Source organism: Chironomus tepperi, unplaced genomic scaffold (genome assembly GCF_022539635.2).
Source record: "Chironomus tepperi strain 1889 unplaced genomic scaffold, CSIRO-AGI_Ctep_v1 contig_445, whole genome shotgun sequence".
Lineage (NCBI taxonomy): Eukaryota > Metazoa > Arthropoda > Insecta > Diptera > Chironomidae > Chironomus > Chironomus tepperi.
The window spans coordinates 1258494-1279603 of record NW_027226567.1 but is presented as its reverse complement, the minus strand read 5'-3'; the positions used below and the strand labels follow the sequence as shown (position 1 = coordinate 1279603).

The 21110-nt window shown below is 31.2% G+C and overlaps 1 protein-coding gene across 4 annotated transcripts in view; it reads right to left on the bottom strand.

Annotated features, from left to right (window-relative positions):
- Nucleotides 1–21110, bottom strand: part of LOC139098352 (uncharacterized) — a 41689-nt gene that overhangs the window by 20427 nt on the left and 152 nt on the right. Inside the window, exons 2-7 of one of the 4 annotated variants that reach the window (XM_070650524.1) lie at nucleotides 9950–10138; nucleotides 9702–9879; nucleotides 9384–9644; nucleotides 5442–5686; nucleotides 3653–3858; nucleotides 2503–2665 (exon numbers count right to left, since the gene is read on the bottom strand). In XM_070650524.1, the coding sequence (XP_070506625.1) occupies nucleotides 2503–2665; nucleotides 3653–3858; nucleotides 5442–5686; nucleotides 9384–9644; nucleotides 9702–9879; nucleotides 9950–10105 (1209 nt within the window). In that variant the 5' untranslated portion in view covers nucleotides 10106–10138. Of the gene's footprint in view, nucleotides 1–2502; nucleotides 2666–3652; nucleotides 3859–5441; nucleotides 5687–9383; nucleotides 9880–9949; nucleotides 10139–21110 lie in introns of those variants that run through there. The other 3 variants (XM_070650525.1, XM_070650523.1, XM_070650526.1) reach the window with 3 other exon arrangements.

Below are 21110 nucleotides of genomic sequence, written 5' to 3'. Positions count from 1 at the left end.
GTATTAAGCAGCGAGTAAAATTTTAATAAAATTCGATTCAAATGCGAGAAAATTTTCCGTGCTGTAACTTCCCATTCCTCCCTCCTATATCTTGTGTACGTATAAACATTTCACTCGTTTTGTGATGGAAAAACTTATAAAGAATTCATGAACGTATTTATGTTTTTTTTCGAAAAATGTAAGGAACAGTAAATGAAGGATGTAAGGTGTGTTGCTTTTTATGTGATGCGGTTTGACGTAACCGCTTATACTGTTTTAGAAAATTGGCTTTTTTGTATGATTATTTTTTTCTTTTTCTCTTTTGGAATTCAATTTTTGGGAACTTTCATGTTCATGTTAAACCTCTTGATTATTGTATCTTCTTGTTCCTTGTTGGTTTCATAAATTAAGAATTTTTTTTAATTTTGGAAAAAAGTTTTTCTTTGTCATAAAAGTATGTATGCTGATATTGTCTTTGCTTTTGTTTGTTGGGATTGTTTGCTAATTAGGTAACGCCAGTGGCAGAGAGGATAGAGGGGTTTCAGAGATGATCAAAACAGATACAAGGAGGGATGTACATGCCCACCCCATTCCATGACAAACTCCACAAATGTCAATCTTATTACCAATTTCAGTTGTAACATAACTCCAAAAATCGACTTTTTGAGACCCTCCCTCGACTAGCAAAATTTCGACCCTACCCCCTATTCCAAAAGCATTATGAAATAAGTGAATATTCGACAGAATCTAGGGGTGAACAAGCTTTTGTTTTTCGAGGCACACCTTGGAGTTAAACCCCACCAAAACCGCAGTCAGCATTACTGGCATATAATTTTTGGCGGCTTACAGGTTGCACACCACTGCCCTTGACGCTCCATTGAATATTTGCAGCTTATTCACCATGACAAGGAATGTCCTGAACAGTCAAAATCAATTATGTTTGAGTCATCACACATATCAGTCCCCCCTTCCCAAACATAAAGGCATCATGTTATTTTATCAAGTCATCCCCTGATTTTAAAGCATTCTTTAAAATAAATAAACTTAATAATCTTTATTGACATTAATGACATTTTTTTATCACGATAATTAAATTTTTCACTAAAGAAATGAACTTTTCAGTTATTTCGTTGAGCTCAAAAAAGTTTTTTTTTATTGGATTTATATCATACTATGAGAGTAATAAAGTGATTATATATAACAGATAAATTTATATATACTCAATGTTGTTGACATTTTTAATGTTAATGCATGACAAAAAAAAATTTTAAAACAAAATACTATTGAAATATTTATGAATATGATGTGGGCTACCCACGTGAATCGAAAAAAAAATTTAATCAACTTTCTTCGAGACAATAACAGAAATTGCAGAAATAATTTTCTTAGGAATTCTTAATATTAATTTGAATTTATTAAGGCAGATGGGATGCAGGAGGAAATTATTTTTAAATAAACAGAAGAATGTGGTAAATTACTAAGGCAATAACGTTTAGGAAATTATATGTTGAGTGGGTGTATTAAGGGATTAGTCCCTGTACGTAAAGCTATAATAGCTTAATAATACGCATGATCTGGTTCTTCATACAATCAGATTAGTAAATAATTAAGAATTGAATTTCAAGGCAAAAGAAAATAACGGTCATTTAGGATTTGAAAAGTAACGGAAGTTCAATATTCAAAAGGGAAGTTCAAAATTTGAACTTCGGGAATTTTGGCGGGAATTTTTAAGTATAAAACGAGGAATTTTCAAAAAGAAAATCAGTCTTTTTTGAACACTCAAAAAGGAAACATTTACAAGGAAAAATAAAGGCTAAATCTAAAATAAAACAACATTGAAGACTAATAAAAGGCATAAAGTTTAAGAAATACTTCAAGAGTAACAAGTTAAACTTAAGGACTACCTTTAAGTACAAAAAGGTAAAGTTCATTGTCACTATGGAGACTTTTTCATATGAAAGTAACTATACATTTTAGATTCATCCAAAATAGACTCCCAAATTGCTCAAATATGAAACAAAATTAGTGCATCCATGAATCTCTCTCACCGTATAGGCTTTCAAACCAGAAAAAATTCACGGCCATTTGAACAAAGGATGAACAATTTTTAATAAAAAAATCATCTCGAATTCCAATTAAAATATGCAGCACCACAACTCAAATGCCATGATATCAGTAAAAAAAATCGATAGCCATCCTATAATGGTAACAATATGAGAGGGAGTAAAGTGCTATTTATAATCTCATAAAATATCAAAGAAATTTTTTTTTTAATTTGCATGCGTTAAGCACATAAAGAGTCAATAGCGTATTTGATCCTATCAGTATTTATAAAAATATCGAATGTTTCTTTATTTTTATTTTTCGGTGAGCTTTTCTCTGAATTTTAATTTTGTACTTTTGCGTTCATAACTTTCGATTGTGTGTGTTATTTCAGGCCCAAGCAAGTTTGTTATCATTAATAGCAATACGAGCAGTACAATAATAAAAAAAAAAGTTTGATAAATCAAGAGGGAAAATTACCTTTCGATTTTCACCCGGCATTGAGGCAGTACGTGCACGTTGTGGCTTTTTTGGTTCAACAGCTTTTTTTACAGACACATTTGTAGTTTCTGTTGTCGCTTTCTGATTAGAAAAATTTGATGGCTTTACATGAGAATACTTATCACGATTTTCATATCTGGAACTAATAAAAAAAAAGAGAGAAAAAAATCAATTTAATTAAATTATTCTTCCATATGAGTCATTTATTATGTATTTTATGCTTCATATTCACTCGCTTAGTTTACAATTTTTTATCATTCTCTTTCATGTTTTTAAGCGTGCTGGATATTAATTCATATTTCATGAATCTAATCTCTGCTAAAAGAGTAAACAAACGATATAAGCTTTCACTGTAAGTGTGTTTCCCACTAATTTATTGTAAACATGATTTCATTCATTGATTTGACTTTTATTATTACGTACTTATGAATCAGCCATAAACAAAAGGCATTTTTTGTACGAGTAATTTTCATAAAAGTTATGAACTGTATTCAATGGAAATATTGTTTAAATTTTTCATGATGGAAAAACCTTTCATATTTAATATTATTGTCTCTGCTTAATTTTGATACGCATTTATCCGAAAGGAATGAATATTTAATGTATTTGAGTTATATGTCCGTCCATTTGTATATTTATCTAACGTTCTGTTCTAATTATACTGAGTCAGATTTCGCGTTTTACTGCTTGGAGTTGAATTGAATCTGGGGTAACAAGCTATAAGTAGGCGGATCTGTTAGTATGACATAATAGCGTCAATGGCTGAGTAGCTAGGCAAAGGACCGGAAATCTTAACCTTCCTTTTAATTGAGACGTGGGTTCGATTCCCAACCTGAGGCGTCGATCTTAACAATTATTCAAGAATGTTGGTGATATTGCAGGAACTTGTACAACTTGAGTATACTGTGCAAATCAAGAAACTGCACTTATTCCTTCTTAGATCACGTGAAACCACGTACAAGCAAGCTCATCATTATAAACTCCTAAACACACTATTAAACATCTGTCGAACGTGTAAGTATAACATACACTATTTCATTTTTATATATCATGTCAATCAATACTTTTGCTAAGCTTTTTTCATACAAGTCACACAAATTCGATATCATGAATTAAAAATGATTCATACCTAGTCGTGTGTGATGTTTGTTGTTCTTTCACTTGTTGAGTCCATTTATGTTTCGGATCATCACATTTCATGTATCGATAAATTTCATTTAAACTGTATATCGGTGATGTTGGTTGTGGTGAGCCAAAATTTGGTATAGTCCTAGCTAAAGTTATTGATGATGCACGACGTCTATTCGGTATAGGTGATTTTTGTTGATTCAATTCCTATATATTTTATTCAAAAATGGAATGAGATTTTAAATTAATAAAAAATATTAAGTTACTCAAGTTTACATTGAAAATTAAAACTTTTATTTATCTTTTTCAGTGTCAATGTTTATTGTCATTGGACATAAAATTGTTGAATCCATTTTATATGACACAAAATGAGGTTATGCATATGATTGGAAGATTGACTGAATATTTTATGAGTTTTAGAACATGTTGAACTGATTTTTCCTTTACATAATGCAGTGTGGTTCGTATTACTTTACGAAACATGAGCTTTTTGAAAATATTGAATTTTATGTTTACGGTAAATTCAACAAAGTTTAATTTTATAACAAAAAATCAAATAACGGACGGTTATGGTAAAAGAAGAGCTTCATATTTTGTGAAATTTTGAAGTTTAGAAATGAAAAATTGATAGGTTTGGGGTTTGGAACATTTTGAAATATAATTTTGGCATGTTTTGGCGTTTGTTAGTTGAAATTCTCAAAATAAATATTTATTTTCAAGGTCTGACTATTAATCAATAGCAAAAAAGTATTAAAACTTTAACAAAATGGAATTTCAAGAATTTTCCTCAATTTCATCAAAATCCAGCCTTGCAGAAGTGACTTGGGAACTTTGTAAATTTTTCAATTAAAGCAACCCATGAAGATGCATTTGAAAAATCTAATTCAAGTCACAAGTTACCCAAAAAAAGTTAAAATACACGACCTTTTTTTAAGTCGTGCGTATGAAACCCACTCATATGATTATTTTCAAAATAATTCCTTTCCAATAAACTTGAAATTTTTTTACGTTACGCATTTGGAAAAAGATTGACTAAGGCTGGAGTTCTTGATAAATATTTTTGTTTAAAGTCTGACCAGAAAATAGAATTAAATTAGTGTAATTTAGCATTTTTTGTGCAAAATAAACAAACAGAAGTTGCTAGAAAAGTGTCAAAAGTCATTCTAAGACCGAGCGACACAAATGAAGAAGGATTTAATGAAGCTCTTTTGTTAGTACTAAATAGAAGAAACAACACAAGAAACTAGCAGAAGTAGGCGTTCTGATCAGCAGGAACAGAAACCTGTTCAATCGCTTTTAACGTCCTACGATTCACAGTGGATCAATAGGAACTAATCATCATCAAACTTAAGCATCTTCTTGGAAGGAATCTGTCGATAGAGACAATATTTTACTTGGTATTAGAAATTGGAAGGCGAAAGCCAACAATAGTCAGCTTTAGGAGCACATCGGAGAGACATCGGAGAGATGTCATGGATTACAATTTATCTGGAAGGACACCGGTACGTCGACAAGACGCGAAGCTACCATGACGACACCGTAATAGCTTATTTCGACCCATATTTACGACATACAATTCGCCGCAATGTGCTGCTCGGGTGGTGTATACAAAAGATTTAAAGCCTCTCCATGTGGAACCACCTTCATTATTGTCGCTCAGGGAGCAACAAAAATAATCAGTTCAATATTTTAAATCCAATTTTTTTATCTCCAATCACCATTTTAAAAATTGAATTCGGCCATTAAAATGAAACCTGTTTAAAATGTATAAAAAAAAAAACTTCCATTACCGCTTGCTTTCGATTAGATAGCGCTGTTGTTGACGTAAGCATTGTTGATTCTGTTGATTTATTTTGCATCGTATTGTCACAATTGATACTAAAATTATATGTTGAACTAGTTGCACCACTTGAGCCTCTTTCCCTTAATTGATTGACGCTACGATTGTGTCGCATTAAGCAATACGATGATCCAGTTGATTTTAATTTTAATTCATCATTAGTCGAGTTATCGAATCCCGAGGCAGAACGATTCTCTGAGAAAGAAAAGAGAAAAAAAGGCATAAATTTGAATTTATTTTTAAATAGCTCTATGTAGACCAGTGGTGGGCAACCTGTTTGTCAAGACTCATTGGTGAGATTTTGAGAAATTACATGAACCGTATATTGAGTGCGGTTTCGGTCGAGGCTTACTATCAGAGTTGCAAAACAGACACCTGTCACAGACAAAAACCGTACAATTTCTTAATAATTTGTATGGTTTTGTAAGAAAAATCACAGACAAAAACCGTACAATTTCTTGATAATTTGTATGGTTTTGTAAGAAAAATCATACACATTATTAAGAAATTGTAGGGTTTTTGCCTATGACAGATGCCTGCTTTGCAACTCTGCTTACTACCAAGATATGCCGAGATTACAAAAAGGTTGCTCACCCTTGATTTAGACTTTCAACCATAAAAAAGGGAAGAAATAATAATAAAAAAACACAAATGGAAGTTGAAAGAGGTTTTTAAAAAATAAAATAAGCATAAAATTTTAATGATTTTTTTACTTTATTTTGTGTACTTTTTGTCTATTAAAAAATACTTTGCAACAAAACTTTTTGTTTTGTTTATCTGTCTATTATTCTTATGGGAATTAACTCAATTGCTTCTGTATTAAAATTTTTTATATCCCATATCCAAATCAAATATTTATAAAAGGCCAAATACTTGTCTGTAAAGCATCAAAGAGTTTTATAAAAGAACATCTCAATTGCGTTTTTGTATGTGCTACGCTCATGTCATTTGACTCTTTTATGATTCATTCAATGAATTTGTTTGTTTTGTAAGCATTTTTTTTTATATTCATTCCTGAAAGCTTCTTATGTTTCCTTAATTTTAATAGAAAGTTGATTTTGTAGGCTTTATGAATTCCCTTTGATGATTTTTTTTCCACTCAATTATATTCCTATATTATGTACTAATACGCATTACATTCACCTTGAATTTCCTCCTACGACAATGGAGGATAAAGACTTGTAACAATTTTATTCCATTGCCTGCTTTGGCGATGGCATTATCCCGAACCATGGAATTGGAAAATAACGTAAATTTAAATATTTATGAGCCATTATCAGCTTTTAAATGGCATACAAGACATAGCTCGCATTATATTCTCTAGCTATAAGCATTTCCTCAAATCACACAAAATTGTCCTGATGCTATTTAAAGCTGTTTTCATACAATCTCATGCAATCAAGCTTGAAGTTCTTTTTTTTTATTGCAGCTAGCTTTTCTTTTATATTTCAATGTGATTGTTGGGTGTGAGTGGGAAGGTTCCTCTCAGTAGGGATCTTAAAGTGAAAATGTACATTCATTTTACTTAAAGGAAAGAAAAATGAATCTGGTTGATTAAAATTGGGAAATGTTTTTGGATAAGGAAGCAACAAGTTTGTTTTGATTATTTTTCATGTTATGTACTTTGAATTATGTAGAATTGAAGTAAAATTGAGGCTGTTAACCTTTGAGTAGAGTAAAAAATTTATTTAACCTTCAAATTTATAGAAAATTGCAAATTTTAGTACTTTCTATTTATTTTAGAAGCTACTTTCATAGTAACTACATTACATTAAGTTGTATACTAACAATAGATCAATAATTTGGTAAGTAATCATGTCCAGGAAGGCCTAATTTTGAAATAACAGACAAATTTCAAAATGTAAACAACGATTTAATTTCTGATGTTTCTTTGAAATCTTTTGAACGGACGAAATTCCTGTTTAGAGGTTTTATCCCAAATTCCTGTTTATTGTCAATTTATTAAGCCTCGAAACGCGAACCTTCTGAGAACTCAACATGAAAGCTTGAAGTCAATTTAGATTTTTGCCAATAAAAACTGTAAACGTCAAGTGAACTCAACTTCTTCAATCCACTAGAAAATTTCAATTACAATCCTCCAGCATAACATCCCGCAAATGAACGATATCTACCGTATACCACTTAAACGTTTTCCTGCTAATTCTCCAATAATGTTTAATATCAATTTCGAGTGCAATGAGTTAATTTATAGCGTGTGAAGTAAAAGAGGATTTTATGATATCTAAACAGCAACGAATAGCAAATAGACTATAACGAAAACTTTCTATTGATCTGAAAAGGGTACCGAAGAAACTTTCAATTTGAAGAATTTCACAAACAGGTTAGCTTAACAAAGAGTTTAATTGGATATAATCGAAAACTTTTTCGGATTGTTCAAACTTGATGTTATCTTGAAGATAAAAATTGAAAAGTTTCACTTGAAGCCATATTTACGGTACTGAAAGAAAAAAATCTTTACAGTTTCTATAGGTACTTCATTTAAATAGAAAAAGGGAGTTCATTAATGTTTCATAGAAATGTCTAGATAAAAAGTTTTTATCGAAAAAAGAGTGAGTGATTCAAGAATATTTACAGAAATATGGGGTAGAATGGATAGAATATGACAAAAAAAGGTAATATTATGAGGAATTAATTTACATTGCTAAGCTCAAGGATGAAAATATGTAGCTTAAGGTATGGTTAAACATAGAGAAGGATTTCTTTAGATTATGTCGGATGGAAGTTTCTTGAAACAACTACTTTTTTGGATGTCTAGAAGATAAAGGATGTGGAATCACGGAATATTGCTTGTAACTAGATGCCTAGTTCAAGGCTAACTCAGAAAACTTCTCTTTGTCTAAACTTAATCAAGAAGTTTGTCGGTAAATTTCTTAGAAGTTCTTCGAAGTTGACTCAGATTTTGTATTTTGAGCAACACAAAGGAAAAAGGCTCCTTTTTACGTCTGAACTTGACGAATTCTGAATTCCGAGCAACAAATCTGAAGATGGTTGCGTCACAGAGTTTCTCAGACTCCGCGGAACTTACGGAAGCAAATGCAGCATCCTTTTGGTGTTGATAAATGAGGTTTAGAGGAGGATTCAGATTTCGGAAGTTCAATGGTGAGGTCTTCTTCATTTGTATCACATAAATATAGAAAATTCGACTCAATTCCATACAAAATTCAAGCTATTCTGAAACATTTCATCAGAACTTCTACATAATGCTTTAAAAGTAAGCCCTCTCATGATCCTATTTATGTCTATATAGTCAAAATATGTCTTATCTACATAATATATCAATATAAGCATTACCTGCAGAAAATTGCTTCTGCCTACATTAAGTCTATTTTCGGTTAGTTTACTCAAAAATTCTGAGAAATTACACATGTCCGTAGGAGAGACATCAACTTATTAAATAAGAATACAAAATTGATTAAATAATAATAATACATCTAGCCATGCAAAAGCCATACACAACATTGATTAAAACTGTCCCACAGCAAGAAATCCTTCTGCAAATTCATTTCTGGGGAATAAAATTTATCTTGATCTCCACGGAGATGTCGTGCCTTGACAACTATCAACTCAGAATGTCTTATTATTTATTCTATGTATATAAACAGTTTCTGAAAAATCGACATGAATTCTGTTAAATGTAAAAGAATTTCTTTGGAAAAAATTTCAATCTAGGATTCATTGGAAATCCTATAGAATATTCTATAATAAATCTTGATTCTTCTATAACCGCAGCAATCATCAAAACTTTATATGAATGTAATAAAAGGACTAAAAATAGAGCATAAAGCTCTGTAGAATATCGTAAAGGGGATTTGGTAATAAAATAATAAAGTAACTGACAATTACAATAGAATCTATCGGAAGTAAAACTTACCACTACCATAATTACAATTCTCAAATCCTTCGAAACTTTTCTGTAGTCCCGTGTGTGTACTAGGAGGATTTAAATTTATACTTGCATCTATTGAATATTTTCTCGTTAATTTCATCGATTTTCCATCATCACAGTAAGCGTTGAAGTTTGCTATGTTGTTATTAGCATTAATTTCATCAAATGTTAGTTGCGTTAAAGCTGGATTGTCGTTAAAGTTATTAACATTATTATGTCCATCGTTCATATCGATTTGGTCGTTATCTATTCGGTTAGTATTTGTGATATTTTGATGAAGACAACAATATTTAACATGCTTACAAAAATCAGGCATAAATGTACCAACTGGTGAACGTGCTAATGCATTCGATGAATTTCGATTAATTCTTAGTGAATTTGACCGTACAGCGACAGATGTTGATGGAAGAAGTGATGTTGAATTGCTGTATTTTGCACTTGATGAACGATTACGTCCACGAACATTATATCTTGGTATAACCTATGTGTAGATGATAATCACATGTTAATCATTTTATTTATGTGCTGCATCAATTTTTTTTTTATCTTACTTTATCTTCCAAGATATTTGATATCAATTCCACATGATCTTCATCCTCATTTGTCATTGAGAAGAAATCTTTAAATGTTTCGGGAAATGTTGATGATGGAATTTGATTGACAATCGATTGTTTCGCGGGAGAACTTACATTGTAGCGTGCCTCCATTATTGCATCATTTTATTGAGTCCCATGTTGCTGCTAAACGCAATAAAAAAAAAGTTTTTTTTTGTCGTTAGTTAAATTGAGTTTCTGGAATTTCTTTTTTACTATTCTCTTATGGGAGACATAGAATATTGGCAATATTGTTTGTTTGATGTTCTGTTTCGTTTGATTTATTTTGAATTCGCAAGGTTGCTTGTAAATATTTGTATGATTTATAGATTCATACTCTAGAGTTTAAAACATAAAAAATTCCCTAAATCAAGTTTATTAATGAATTACTGTAAGAATTGAATTCTCTCAAGTTATTCGTATTAGAATTTTATGAATGCTACCCTTACGTTACAGAAGACAAGAATCTTTATTATTTACTTTAAAACAAAATGCCTTCTATGATTGAATTTTCTATGGTTCAATTATTTTCTACAATATTTCAAAAATTTCTCAACATTTATGCTTGCCTTTATCAATGATAACTTATCCATTCAAACCTTATACTCTATCATATTTTTTCGGTAACAATACCCTCATAACTTATGCTGCTCATAAATTGTAGGATGGAATGACCAATGAAGAGGATTTGGTCAATTTGATTATACGAGAAGGACAACAAGTTTTGAGACATTTACAAGTTGAAGCTATACAATTTGGGAATGTTAAGAAACAATTGAGACAAATGTTATGTGTCATTGCATGTCTCTGGCATGATAACAATAGCAAACCTGATCAATCTTAATTTTGCAAACAATTAATGAAGTCTAATTATCATCACTGATGTGCTTTTGTTTAATCAGATGTAATTCAAGCAATCTTTACCGATCAGCACAACATTATTCATCGCAACCAATTGAATGCCATCTGGACGCCATGAACAACTTATGCTGATCGGGTTTAGTGCAAGATTTTCGGTATATGAGTCAAAAATTCAAGTATATCTAGATCGACTAGGAAAGAGAAAGCTATTATGATGAAATTCAGAAATGCATTTGTGTTATCTTATCAAAGTGGCATAAGAAGGAATGTGTAAGAGAATGCGACGATGCAAGAATATGACTTGTGCTATCGAATGATTAGTTTCTTATGTGAAGACATCTATTGGATTTCCAATCAAGTTAGCATTGTACTAAGAATTCTCGAAACCGAGACTAAGTCTTCCCAGATTCGATTTCGAGATTTGTCGAGTGCGGGACTTCGAAGAATTCCTTCTATTTCAGTCTCGAGCCCGATTTCGCTCATGATCTCTGTCTTGAAAATTCGTTGGAATCTATGTCAGAGAAGCCTTGCATTGGACTTTTCAAAAAGGATTCTTGAATAGATGATTGTGAATGTGTACCAAAATATTATAAAATCTACCAAAAAAACAATTAATATTGATCCTTATTAAAAAATAAAATATTGATTAAAACTGCATATCAAGCACGTGCATCAATATTGCCATAAAAAATCATCATCAAATCCACCACTCATTCTGTTAAAAAAAAATTGATTGAGATTCTGTTCATAGAAACACGAGAACCAATTAAAAACCAACCCTCGCGTAATCCACATGTCAAGCACTTGACACCTCCACCATCGAACCTGACAAATTCATTCAAAGGAATAATCAATATTTTGAAATTTTGCATGTGCAGAAGTTTCCGCAACAAATATTACTTTAGAAAAAGAAAGAAAGTTTTCTTGATTCTGTTCGATAAAAGTAAACAAACTTTGTGCATATATAGCTTGCCTTTCAACAAACACTCATCATAAGTATCATAACTATTATTGTTATTCATCATCATTTCAGAAATCAAGTTATGATAATAAAAGAAAAAAATTGAGGAATTTACTGTAATTTAATTCGTGTTTTGTTTGATTTTCAAGTCACTTTCGTTTCAACAGAAAATTGTTTGCGTTTTGGTCTACATTCGATTTGTTCTTGTTGAATGACTTCATTCTTCGTAATCATGATTTATACAATGAAATATTCGAATGGAATGAAGCAAAAAAAGGAATGCTTTTTTGGAATTGAATAAATATTTATGTCAAGTCAACTTTTCATCAACGATTGGATTTTTGGCTCGTTTCATAAGTCAAACAAAGCACGTCATTTATCATGCATTTTCCGACATGTGTAAGACTCAGATGTGCTTAGCTGATTTGTTGCTTCAATCCTTCTCACTTCGGAATATCCATTCGTAACATGAGAAAACACTTTTCCAAGTGTGATTTGTGCTTGTCGCAACAATAAAAGTTGATTAATATTAAGCGAGGATTCATGATGTTAATGAGTAACATTTCCGTTTCATATTTTTCATTGTGCTTGTGGATGAGAAACTTTAATAAAATCTTACACACCACGTGTATACATTTAACAATAAGATGATTGCATATGGACATTTTGAGCATTTCTTCTGCCTAAGGCATGCCGACGAACAATAAGAAATATTTTCTTTGCTTCTTTGGACACCCATGGAGATTGCAAAATTTCATACACAAAAAAACCTCAGATTTTTCTTGTTCATTTTTCATTCCGCGCTTTTTGTTGAGCTTCATCAGACTAATATATTTTTGGGTATGAATGTTGTTATATCCATTTTTCATTGACTCACAGCCAGGGGGGAGTAGATGAAAAACAATAAATTTTTGTCTAACAAAGTTTAAACTTTTTTCGGAGAAAAATTTTTGTTGTTTTTTTTATTTGGGCGCAAAATTTAATATGCAAAATATGGAACCCAATTTACGCCCACTTTATTGACAAATACTAGCTTAAAGACTTAATAAACTTGTATGCTCCAGTCTTAAATTCAATTTTGTACAAACTTTCTTCAAAATAAACTTCCAGTTGATGCAAATTTAATGAAGTAAACTTCGATGTGAGGAATCCATTCGAAAGTCAACACAGTAGTCATTGATGCATGATTCTCAAAGCGTCAATAGAACCACATAAAACTACAAGATGTATACTCGCCATAGCATCATCAAAATAATAATTTCCAATTTAATGTCATCACTAGGAAGAAAATAGCACACAAACTTTTGAATATTTGATTTTCATGAATAATTTTATCTTGTTCCTAGAAATGTATACTTTTTATCCTCCATTTTCGAGTACATTCTCTACATATATGTGAGGTAGCTTTATTGCATAATACTAGTAAAACACTAGAAATAACAATGCTGAGTGGTTTAGCTATCAACTTTGAACAAACAATGATAATACTTTACTATTTATCTTATCATTTGCGTTTGGCTTACTATACATTAACAGAAAAAGATCACGACAAAACATGAAATAACCGAAATTGTTTAGATTGTCCAAATGTTTTGCTCCTTTTTATTGAGTTTTGCTTTTTGCCAAAAAGAAAATCACATTACCAATTGAGGAAGCAAGAAGCAAACATAATATTTGTGTGTATACAAAATAAAATATATAATTTCTTTACTCTCTAGTGATTTATTTTGGTTCATGAAATAACCTTTTACCACAGAAAAGGGAAGCAAAGTATTGTATCATACCACATAATTGAGATATATTATGAACTCAAGCGTTATCTCTCATTTTTTGACATTCGAAAAATATTTTCATTTCCCAGCATTTTTCGGTATGTTGACTTTTTTATTGTAAAGAAGGGAGAAATCTTTTGAGTGATTTTTGTGATTACAATGATGACTCTTAAATTTAATAACATTATTAATGAGTTCAAAGCTCATTATCATTGAGTCATGAATTTTCGAACGAGTTTTTGAGAATTTTTCAGTCATTTTACTGCCTGCTTGTCTATTGAATCATAAAATTCATTGAAATTTTGTGGAAATTGGGTCAAAAGCTCACTTTTAACTGCTTTATACGTAGTAATTAATTTATTTCTGGTATTTTGTGAATGAAACTCGAATTTTCATTTTTGTGTTTAAGTACAAAAGCAGAGCTTGGAGTCGACTCGAATTTTATATGAAGGTAAGTCGATTTGCGTCGACTTTTCCATACAAAATCAGAGTATACAGAAGTATACGAAATAACGTATACTTTAGTATGCTCGAGTATATTTCTTATTGACCCAACTTTAAGCAGCTGCTTGTTTTACCTGAACAGCACAAATTGATTATTCCTTCAAAAATCCGTCATCAGGCTGGCGAGACTTTGACACTGGTGTGCCACAGTTTGCCAACCACTGTTGTCCAACAAACTCAGAGTCATGTCGACCTGATGCTGGATATTTGATCAATTAACCAACTTGCATTATTCAAGCATAATAAATCTCTAAATTCATATTCCTTATCCATAAATTAAACTTTAATTGTAAACGACCTCAATCTTCACTATTAGTTTTGTTACTTCCTCCTACTTTATTTTTTCTTCTATCCACTTGAGATTGATTCCATTTTCATGTATCCTGACGAGAACAGAAAATGTTCCAGATTTTATGACATGAAAAGTCATTAAAAAGTTGAAGCATCAGCAAAGTATTCTCATAAAATATGCATTAAAATGCTTCGGATTGCTTGACCCATTCCTGTATAATTTCCGTAGTTAAATGGTCAATATTACATCTTTAATCCATAATAATTAAAGTTTTTGTGAAAAATTCTCCACAATTTCACACAGCCATTACTAGCCTCGATTATATTCAGTCACAAAATCATCATCATCTGTTCCTATCAGCAAATTGATATTAATTAGTTTTATGGTAAAATGTAAAAATGCGATTGATTAATGCAATGGAATGTACAATTTTTTCCAATTTGCATATCTTTAGTCAGCAAAAGGATTACTTAGTTACGTACATACAAAGTACAGTAGCAAGAAGAAAAAAAAAATATTTAATGTCATTAAATTCAACCGCATTGAACTTTTGCAACCATGAAATTGATTTTTTTTTTCTGCACGACACGTCATGCAATGAATGAGGAATGGCAATAAGTGACAAATAGGAATGAGTTGTATTCACAAACTAGGGAGACATTGACTGTATCAAGGAGCTTTTTTTACAACATTTATTGTTATATTTTTATATATGAGACATAAAAAGATTCTGTTTGTGAATTGCTTATGGGTATGAGAGATAAATACATCTTATAAGATCCTAACGGCATCGTCGTTTATACTAAAACCGCATTTTCGACACGTCTACCATCTCTTCTTTAATTGTAGATGACTGTCTATTTTTATATTTACGACAATTTAGTCTTTGTGAGGATCTGAGGTAGCTATAAAGGATTATCTTTGAAGCTATTATGTCACCGTGTTGATGCTTCTTTAATATTAACTCAGGAGTGGACAACCTGTGTGATGCAGTACACCAAAAATGCTTGAAAACTCCAGAACCGTATGCATTGTGCGGTTTTGGTCGAGGCTTATCACCAAGGTGTCCCGGGAAGAACAAAAGGTTGCCCACAACTGTATTAACTCAATGAAATTGAAACTCATGGAACATATCGAAGGATATGCTGTATTTTAATGAAAATGTCCGTAAAATTTGAATAGTTATGAACGTCTTAGCATCTATTTGCCTTAGCATAATCAGACATGGCAGGTAAATAAGAAATCCCTTAAGATGAAAGCTTACTTTGATATTAAACTTTAATTATGTCAGAAAATATGTAAATTTTTCACAAACATTCCATCCCTTGTTAAGTTCAGACCTTGTTATGAAAATTGTTTCAAAGTTTAAATAGCTTACCATTCTCAAGAATAAATTTAAATGAGACGTAATTAAAAAAAATTTTTTTTTTGCTATAAACTTTCTTAAACAAACTTTTAGACATGTTGAATGTCAATAACTCAGTGGTATTATTATACACTTGATACTTTATATCCGTCTAAAAGTTTGTAATTATTTGCTCATGAAAATTAGTTGTTGAGGAATAACCAGGAAATTAAATCATCTAGATACAGCTTTCGTTAAATTATCAACTGATTGGAGGAAATTGTCTGGAAATTTTTATAAATTTATTGAGTTAGGTATGGAGTTGGTGAATTATTGCGATGATGGGCAAGCGATGCTTTTAAAGGTAAATGTAATTATTATGATGAATCAGTTAGACATGGCAAAGAAGGGTATTTATTCTTTTTGTTGAGAATTAAAGCTCGAAATCAGCTCGGATTTTGTATTGAATAGTCGATTCACGCCGATCCTTAGCTGGCAAAGAACATGGTATCGAGATCAGAGTAAGTTGATAACAAGCTCACGAGCATGTTTAACTAATATGTTAAAGTAAAGCAAACTTTTGAAAGCGTGCTCTTTGCCTGTTTTGGGATATAGCCAGAATCACAGTGACCTATTGCTGAATTTTTGATTAATTAACCAACTAGTGCAATTCGGTAGAATTTGAGTCGACTTCTAGATTTGATAAAAACATAAGCTTTAGCCATTGCCATAATAATCTCGTATATTTCGCATTCTAACTGCATATTGCTTGATCTTTTCTCACATCACGTATTGCCTTATACTAGGTTTCTGTCTTTTGATTGCTACGATTAATAAGCTTTCTTTAGTATCTGACCCAGAAAGCACAACGTGTTCGCAAGAGCACTGCTATATCCTCTACTAATGGTAAGATATGAGGTTGCTTTAACTACACCGTGACGACTGATTTCAATCCATTTTTATGGCAGCAAAATGCGATTCGCTGCATCATGCCGCTAAAATTTGAAAAATCATAAGATTAATTGAGATTTGAAATTTTCAGCACGCAAACCTAACCAGCTACACCATCATTAGATGGAGAAATGTAGCCAGAAATTTTAACAAAGAATTTTGAATTAATTTTAATTGGAAGACATAAAATTCTAGAAGAAAATGGAACAAAATAAAGAATTTTTCTCAAAAATCCCCTCCGATCCTCATGGAGACTCCTTAATTAAATGTCATTCGAAAACGACCTACTAGGTTGTCTCCAACTTTTAAATAGAAAAGTTTTTTTTTTTGTCAAATAAAGCTATTTTTGGGACTAAATTAGCTTTTATCGAGAAAAAAATATACAATAATAATAATAATCAATAACAGTAGCTTTGCAAGTCATTATAACGGCAGTAAAGTACGTCGTGGAACAAAATAATTATCACTTAAATTACTAGAAATTTCATGACTAACGTATGTTAATTAATGAACGTAGGTATTAAAAGGAAAAATGTATATCATAGACGTAATATTTTCTAGCTTGCGTACGTTATCTAACGTAGGCGAGATTAAGCTCTAATTGAGTGGTGGGCAAGTGCTAGTGTTGACGAAAAATGAATGTCAGGTATGCCTCAAGATATATACTAATACGCAAAAATGAATGTTTTTGTGATTTGAGTCATAGATTCCCGAGTGACACAAATGACGAAGGATCCGCCATGGAGCTTTTAAGCTACATTACGGAACATTTAAGGTTCCGCTACGGAACTATTAAGGTTCCGCTACGGAACTATTAAGGTTCCGCTACGGAACTATTAAGGTTCCGCTACGGAACTATTAAGGTTCCGCTACGGAACTATTAAGGTTCCGCTACGGAACTTATAAGGCTCCTTTATTAACACCAGCAACGGTTTGAACGTTGTCGTTCGGAATTGAAGTTCTTTTAAGTTTCGTACATTCCCCTGCAGGGTTTCACAAGAAAATTTACAAAATCTGAGTCGATCTAAGCAACAACTTCAACAACACAATCCCTAAATATCAAATAAAACAACAGAATCAATGTAAATTTCTTTTAAATCTCAGAAAATGTTAATTTAGGCATTAAAAATTTTTCAATTTAAATTCAAAGGAAGTAAAATATATGAAAAAGCATTTCAAATTATCTGCAGATTCATGTTTTATTTAAGGGGATTGCATTTATTAAAATAGAAATATAAAAAAAATATGATAAAAAGCACGACGCTTTCGTCCTCATTTCAAATTCAGACGTGTCTTAAACTTTAATAAAATTCAAGAGGAACGGCAAAATCTAATTTAAGGGAAAATATTTTTTCCGTCTTGTTCCAATAAAAATGAGAAAGACTCGCAAAAGACAAATTACACTGGGGAATTTCGGCTACAAATTTTTTTTTTTTGTATAAATAGCTCAATTTTCCACGAAATTTGATTTTGATTCATGTTTTGAAAACACTCATAGATACTTATAACCAGTTGCTGTTTACTGCTTATGGTGCTTGTCAGTCAATGAATAACAAGAGTTTGTGACACAGACATGTATATTTTGTGTAACATGTTATCGGACTCTAATCGGATCGTTTGGAAATGATGTTTTTGATGCTATTGTTGTTGTAGACCTCCTAGCTATTTCATCGTATATCCATAAAAGACAAATATATGAGCTGAATAACCTAGAAATTGATTGATTTGGAATTTCAAGGTTTGAAACTTGATAAGGCAGATGTGAACTTGGGGAAGGATATTTGATATATTTCGGGTTGCCTAAGGCTTCATATGCACCAATTTGGAAGCTACATTTAGTTTGGTGGATTATTTATGCCTACTTTGTATAGCTCGGATTTGTTTTACACGCATGATTAATAAGTTCATGTTTTTTGAGGTTAGAATTATATTCTAAATGTTAGGTACTAGAATTGCAATATGTGCATATCCTGAAAATAAAGAGCTTTGACTTCCATCAAGAATTAGAGCAAGTAGCAATCTCAGATCTGGATCTTTGTAGGTTAGGGTATATGTATCTCAGGTCCTTCCTACATCTCTCATGTTGGACATCACAAGTGAACAATCCCAACCTATCAGCATAAATTGTCTCTACGATAATATTCTAATCAACATCTTCGATTTTGTGACAATTTTCGGTTTTCGACTGTCAGCATCAGTCGAGGGATGTTCTCTCATTCGATATTCAAAAAAAATTATTCAATTTCCTTAGAAATATGCTAATGAATTTGCTTCCATTATTTCAATATTTCTTTTCACCCATCAATTATTCGATGGGAAATGGATATAAACATCCATAAAATTGAATGATTTATGACAAAAGTTTTCAATTCATTCACTTTTTTTTTTTTAATTATCCGTACATAATCATTTCCACTCACTGCTTTACGCAACAATAACACAAATATATATTCAGAACTCTTCAATATTCCTTATTTCTCTTTTTTCAATCTACTACACTTCACTTCCATTCGTCGAAGTAAGAAAATACCTTTTTCTGAAGAAAATTGATATGCTGTTCAAAAAAAACTTTTCTTTTTCAGATGTATCTCGACTAAAATTGTTTGTATTGCACTTGAAGTTTTACCTTAAACCTTTTTCGAATATTGCTGCTAAATACATTATATGGAACTTCATGAGGACAATTTGAAACTCCCACGTAAAATGGTCCTTCAAATTTAAAATTAATATATCAGCATGTTGCCACTTTAAATAGACGTGTGCCATTTTCCTGTACAATCATTATCCATGTCAACAGACACTTCCATATCGGTATATCCACACACACGAATAAAAGGCACTTTCTATAATAGATTCATTTATGTGCGATACAAGAACTATTGAAAGGTCATCATCGTTATGCATGCTGTGAAAATTTAAAATATATGCAAACTAGATGGGTGTTTGAGATCACATTGAAAAGCTTTTTGTTAGATGCTTAATATCCGAACGGTAAATACAATTTTTTTTTTAACATGCTCTGCTTCTTTGATATTGTCATTTTATATACCATTATTATGTGAACTAGCTGTCTTGTATATTCTTTCAGAAATGTATGTTATCTGCATGATTTTTGGAAGGATCTGTTCTTGATAGTGAGCCACTTTGTCTGGTTTGGAGGTTAAAATCATTCTTGGAATTTTTGGAAGCTTTTTGTTTAAGATTTGAAGAGTTGAAGCCAATTTGGAACTGGAAACATCAAGAAAATACCGTAATTCTAAGAACGCAGCAATCCAGAAGTCAATTTGAGTTTGGCATTTCAAGTGATTCCTTCAAAACTTTAGAATTCAAGTTCAGATGTCTCAAACTTCAACTTTTTCATCCTAATAACCAAACAGATGCTTTATGGCAATATTTTCAACCTTTTATCATAAAATTCAATTCACTCTCCTTTTCTACTTGTTAACAATCTCAAGTAAAGTCAAACAAATCTCCATCTATTCAAAAAACGGAGAGGTTCCTCACATTTTACAATAATTTCTTTTTGCGGTACACCTAGCAACATGCATTTATGAGTTTTTCAATGTATGCATATCCTTATAAAACATCCTATTATTCACAGTAGAACAATTGAATTTCATCACACATTCCCTAGTCTGTTGATATAAATAGACTCAGTACTGTTTTGTTGATTTAAAGAATATTTACTCCTGAATATGTATGTTTATTTACTAATTGGACGGGGAAGCAATTTTTTGGATCTCGCAGAAAATTAAGTTCCGCGAATTCATGATTTATTTGTTTTTTTTTTTATGTTAAATATTTAAAAAGGGATTTTTCGGGATATTAACAGAACTTTTCATTCAAGGATCTTTAAATTTTTGAATTTTTAATGACGGTTAAATTTTAAATTTCAATTTTTTTTTGTTTTGCTTCAAAAGCTTGAAAATTCAAATTTCAAATGACCGTTAAAATTCAAATTTTAGATGACCGTTAAAAATTTAAATTTAAGATGATGGTTAGAAATTCAAATTTAAACTTCAAATGTCGGTTTAAAATTCAAATTTTTAATGACCGTTGAAAATTCAAATTTCAAATGACCGTTAAAAATTCAAACATTCACAACTCTCAATATTGACTTGATCCAATCAAAAAGGCGCTTCGACAGCTTCACTTTCAAACCTGATCACACTTTATCATCACAAAAATCTTTAACTTTGAAAAGATTTTTATATATTCAGATATCTTTAATGTTATTTAAGGTATTTTTTTTTTCGTTTATTTTTCTACAAAATGCGCAAAGAATTGATACTTTTTTACAGTAACAACAAATGTCTTCTTCTTACACTTTCTCCTCGCAAACAGAAGTTTGGTGAAGAAAAAGAAGTGAAAATTCACATTATATACAATATATTCTCTTATCAATGATCGAAAATGCTATAATGATTGCAAAT